General features: G+C 48.2%; 1 protein-coding gene across 2 annotated transcripts in view; it reads right to left on the reverse strand.

Moving 5' to 3' along the window:
• Positions 1–4719, reverse strand: part of Actr1a (actin related protein 1A) — an 18363-nt gene extending 13644 nt beyond the window's left edge. For both annotated transcript variants that reach the window (XM_029542538.1, XM_021191368.2), the window contains exon 1: positions 4606–4719. In XM_029542538.1, the coding sequence (XP_029398398.1) occupies positions 4606–4653 (48 nt within the window). In that variant the 5' untranslated portion in view covers positions 4654–4719. The remainder of the gene's footprint in view (positions 1–4605) is intronic.
• Between the last annotated feature and the right edge of the window lie 353 nt (positions 4720–5072).

Raw genomic sequence — 5072 nt, forward strand, 5'->3', positions numbered from 1 at the left:
GGGAGAGGCGAGTGGATCTGTGAGTTCATGGTCAGTCTGGTCTACAAAGTGAGATCCTGTCTCGAAAAAAACAACAGAAAAATCTAAAAATTAAAAAAAAAAAAAAAAAAAGATGGCAGAGGAAACCTAAATTCTGAGCCCGAGCGAGCACCAGGAAGGCCAGTGAGCAGCCCCAGGCACAGAGTGGCTCAGGGAGGGGTGCTTTCAGAGGAACCAGACCCAGCTTGTCCCCATGGCCCTAGCCTGCCAAGACAAGGCGTGGACCAACCAACCATCAGACAGGAGGCGGTGAGATGAGGTACTATGTTCTGCAAGCTGCCCCTCGGAGCACACAGGAATGTGTGCACCTGATAATGCACTGCCACCCAGCTTCACACTTCAGCATAGGGAAGAGCAAACACTGTGGAGCTTTCCTGAAAACAGAGTCTCATGCAGTGTTTGATCTATGAAGACTGAAGTCAGCTCCCCCACTGACCATTCTCCTGATGCAGGCAGCAAACAACTCCTTTAGAAGACTCTCCCAGAATCAGCCAGCTGCAGGCTGCGGCTTGGAAACATCGATTCTTAAGGACTTCAGGTTGTGTGATGTGCCAAGAAAGAGGCTCGTGGCTGCCATCTAACAAGTAAAGACTAGATTCTGAGAGAGGTGGGGCCACGGGTTCTAGGACAGAGCTTGTTAATTGGTCCATTTTGGTCCTAAGCCTTTGGTTTGGTTCCAAAAGTATTTTAAAGAAAGACAAAAAAACTTATTGAGATAAAATTTACGTGTCACATATATAATTTACTAATTCGAGGTACAGTACAATGTTTTTGGTAGAGTCAGAATTGTATATAACCGGTTTAGCCATATAGCCAAGGTTGGCCACACACTTGTAATTAATAGAAGAACTTTTTTTGGGGGTGGGGGTGGTTTAGAGCTTTATTGTAGAAAGGCAGGGAGAAAGAGAGAAGGTAGAAAGAGAGGCCAGACATGGCCACAGAGGGGGGAAGGGAGAGAGAAAAGGAGAGCTAGAGATGAAAAAGGTGAGAGCTTAAGAGCAGAAGAGCTTTTTTAATCACTCAAAAATTGGCCCTGAGCCTCCAATCAGTGCTTTTGCATCAGCTGTACCCATCCCTCTAGCACCATGCTGCCCCCAGCCTACCTGGGTTTGTCAATCACAGCACACTTTATATTAGCTGGCAATGCTTACAAATTCGAGGCTGCAGGTGAAACTGTCTTTCTACTTTTCTGGAAGAATCGGAAAACCAGCCCGGTATGGTGGTACACAGCTGTAATCTCAGCTTGCAGGGGTGCAGGGGGTGGGGGGGAAAAGCAGGAAGGCGGGACCTTTAGCTGAGTGATGTCTACATGAGTCTGCAGGGAGCCAGAGCTACACAGTGAGAGTCTTTTTTAAGAAAAGAAACAAGGACTGGCGAGATGGCTCATCTATTAAGCACCCTTGTTGCTTATATCCACAGGACACAGGTTCCCGAGTAGCAGCTCAGAAGCTCTCAGTCATTAATTCCAGCTCCGCGGCATCCGATGCCCTCTTTTGGCTTTCTCAGGCACTGCATGTACGTGGTACATGTATATAAATCTCAGACAAGAAAATAGAAACAAGGGGCTGAAGAGACGGTCCATCAATCAGTTCAGAGTACTTGCTGGAGTCTGGTTCCTAGCATCCTCACTGAGAGGCTCACAAACACCTGTAACTCCAGCTCCGGGGATCCAAGGCAGGGGAACTGGTGGGATGAACAGACTGCTTCCGCACTGCTAATGCAAATGCAAAACTGCTAACTCTTTAAAGAAAAAAAAAAAAAAAAGCCTTTTTTTTTTTTGGGGGGGGGGTGTTCAAGACAGGGTTTCTCTGTGTAGCCCTGGCTGTCCTGGAACTCACTCTGTAGACCAAGCTGGTCTCAAACTCAGAAATCCGCCTGCCTCTGTCTCCCAAGTGCTGGGATTAAAGGCGTGCGCCACCATTGCCCAGCGAGCCTTTCTTTTAATTATGTGTATGTCTTGTATATGTGGGGGTCTGTGTATGTGAGTGCAAGTGCTCTCGGACCAAAGAGGGTGTCTGAGCCTCTGGAGCTTGAGTGACAGGTTGCAGCCCGCCTATGTGGGTGCTAGGAACCAAGCTGTGGTCCTCTGGAAGGGTTCCGAGCACTCTTAACCGCTGAGCCATTTCTCCAGTCTGAGATAGATTTTGCTATGCAGTTTTTTCTTTCAACAACTAAGGAAAAGGTAGAGCTAACACATAGGAACTAGCTAAAGACTTAAGTAGTTGGTTTGTCTAGATATTAACATTGAGAAAAATTTACAAAGACCTTGTCTCAAACAAACAAAAGAAAAAAGTGTCATTCAGTCATTTACAGTGTTACATAGCTGAAACCCCTCATCTTGATTGGGTCCTCTACCCCTACCCCAACACTGGACATCTTTGTTATCATGACAGAAATCACTAGTTGTCTATTCACCCACTTAGCCAATAAGGCCTTATTTTGTGCATAGTTGTACCAGGCCTTAGGTACCCTGTAAAGAGAGGTGGGTAAAGAGAGCAATGGAGGGCTGGAGAGATGGCTCATTAGTTAAGAGCACTAGCTGCAGCCCTTTGGGAGGACCAGAGTTTGGGTCCCTACTGTACCATATCCTTGTTAGATGCCCCATAACCGCCACTGCCTGCAGCTCTAGCTCTAAGGAATTGAATGACCTCTTCTGGTCTCTAAAAGCATGAACACACATGCTTTTGTACGTGTGTGCACACACAAACAAAAGACAGAGAGAGACAGAGAGAAGGGGTGGTGGGGGAGAAGCAGAACATATGAGGGCCTTGGGTATTGTGTTGAGTGGGCAGAGGGACTAATAAAAAAATGAAGGATCTCACTTCCTTACCCACAAGGGTTAAAAAGTCTACTGAGGCTAGTGAGGGAGACAAAAAAACAAAAAACAAAACAAAAACAAAAACAAAAACAAACAATAACCCCCAAAGTAACAAGTCTCATTTAATTAACCTTGCTCCTACCCCCTGCTCCCAACAATGTCACATCTTAGAGGCTGGCTTCAAACAATGACCTTGCATTTCTGACTTTCCTGCCTCCACCTCTCTAGTGCTGGGATTCCAGACCCGGACCACCATGCCCGATTATACACCAAGTTTATGCTGTGTTGAGGATGGAGCCCAGGATTTCATGCATGTCAGACAAGCAATACCATCTGGGCTATACACCCCCAGCCTCAGCCTCCCTTTTAAAAAGGCAGTTCACAACAAATCAAACTGCCTTCCTTGAAGAACTTGGAACCAGATTTCTGTGTGAGTCTTGGATCCTCAACTCCTAAAGTGGGTGGTTTGAAAAACCCAATCCTCCTGTTTCTGCATAAATTGGAGAAAGCAATCTCTATCCACCTACGATGCAAAGAAAGAAAAGAACCTAGTGGCTTGTCCAGGTCCCGAGGGCCGGAACATCACAGTTACTCTGAAAAGGTCAGCCTAGGTCAGCGGGGACTGGTAGTTTGCCTCAGTGGAGGGACCCAGAAAGTATACAGGAAGATTCTAACCAGTGTGGGAGGGACCAAACCTTTGAGTGAAATTCAGAAATTAAGACAAATGCCCCTCCTCATAAAAACAATACTTAAGTTCTTTCTATTTGTCTTTATCGATGCATGTGTGGAGCGGTGCTTAGCAAAGGAATGCCATTTAGATAAGGCAGTGAAGTTGCGGGGCACCACTGCTGTATGACCTTGGTCACTTCCATCTTCCGTGTTCGTTCTGTGAAAAGAGGGGCAAACTGCCTCCTTAACCATTCACTTTTTGGGAGGCTTCAACTTGTATGTTGGTGCAAAGCGTCGTGGAAACGCTAGGGCACCCGACAACCACTGTGTCTGATAATCCCCCTGCCTCTCACCTGGGCACTGCAAACAGCAAAGCACCTCGCCTGCTTTGTCACTCCCCTTTTTTCTTTACCTTGACTAACTATAATTTATAATCACAAAAATAACTGAAATCGCATGGTCATTTCTGGCACCGGTCTGTCCGGCCCCACCCAGATACAGTTCACTAAATCGCCTCTCCAGCTCACACCCAAGGAAACTGTCCTTTTTCACCGGTGGACCAGCCATCGCCTTCCGCACCCTGAGTTGCCGAGCCAATCCCTACAGCTCTAGAGCACGGCACCGCCCCTTACAGAAGGGAAACACTATGGCGGCCGGGAGAGTGACAAGCGACGGAGCCAATGACTGCAGAGTGCTGTTCTAATCCGGCAAGGCCCAAAGGCGGGACCAATAGGCCAAGATAGACAGCAAGAGCAGCCAATTGAGTGATGGAAAACCAGAGAGAAGGCGGGTGCCAGGCTCTAAGAGAACGGTTAAGGCCCCCTGAGCCGAGGGTCCAGGGACCCTTCCCGGACTACAGCTCTTCCCTTTGTTTATCCTCAAACTCTCCATTACACGGATGTTGGGTGGCCGCCCTGCCTTCAAACTGTGGACTTGAGGAGGACGCGGGCGGCGGCAGCTGAACCCGCCTGACAGGCCGAGCCAGTGACAAAGAGCTGGCGGCCTAGGTTGAAACCGCGGGAACAATCCTTCCTGGAGGAGAACACAGTCCCTTTAAAGATAGGAAAGATGCTACTCACGTTGTCGATCACAACAGGCTGGTTGGCGATCACATCGTAGGACTCCATGGCAGAGGAATCTTTCCCTCCGAGGAAGGAACTGCCAGCCCGGTCCGCAGCAAACGCCACTGACACGCATGCGCAGTCTAGTCGCCGGTACTGGGCATCCAGGGAGCGGCCCGACCTCGCCTCGGAGGAACTACAATCCCCAGCATTCTTTGCCCTAGGGCGCTCCAAACCCGGTCCCAGCCCGGCCGTGTTTAGGAGATTGGACAGTGTATTTCCTACATATGGTGCCATGGGGTCTGAAGTGTCTGTAGATTAAAGAGCCACAATGTTGATGATTATCTTGCATGACTAGATTTGAGGTCCCTTCGAAAGGGTTTCCAGTACAGTCTTAAATTTTGGAGTCTGCAGCACTCGTGAGTAGTTGGGATTGGATTTGTCAGTAGTTAAGGGACGGTTGAATTTTACAGAGTAGTTCTACC

The sequence above is a fragment of the Mus pahari genome, chromosome 1, assembly GCF_900095145.1.
Source record: "Mus pahari chromosome 1, PAHARI_EIJ_v1.1, whole genome shotgun sequence".
Taxonomy (NCBI): Eukaryota; Metazoa; Chordata; class Mammalia; order Rodentia; family Muridae; genus Mus; species Mus pahari.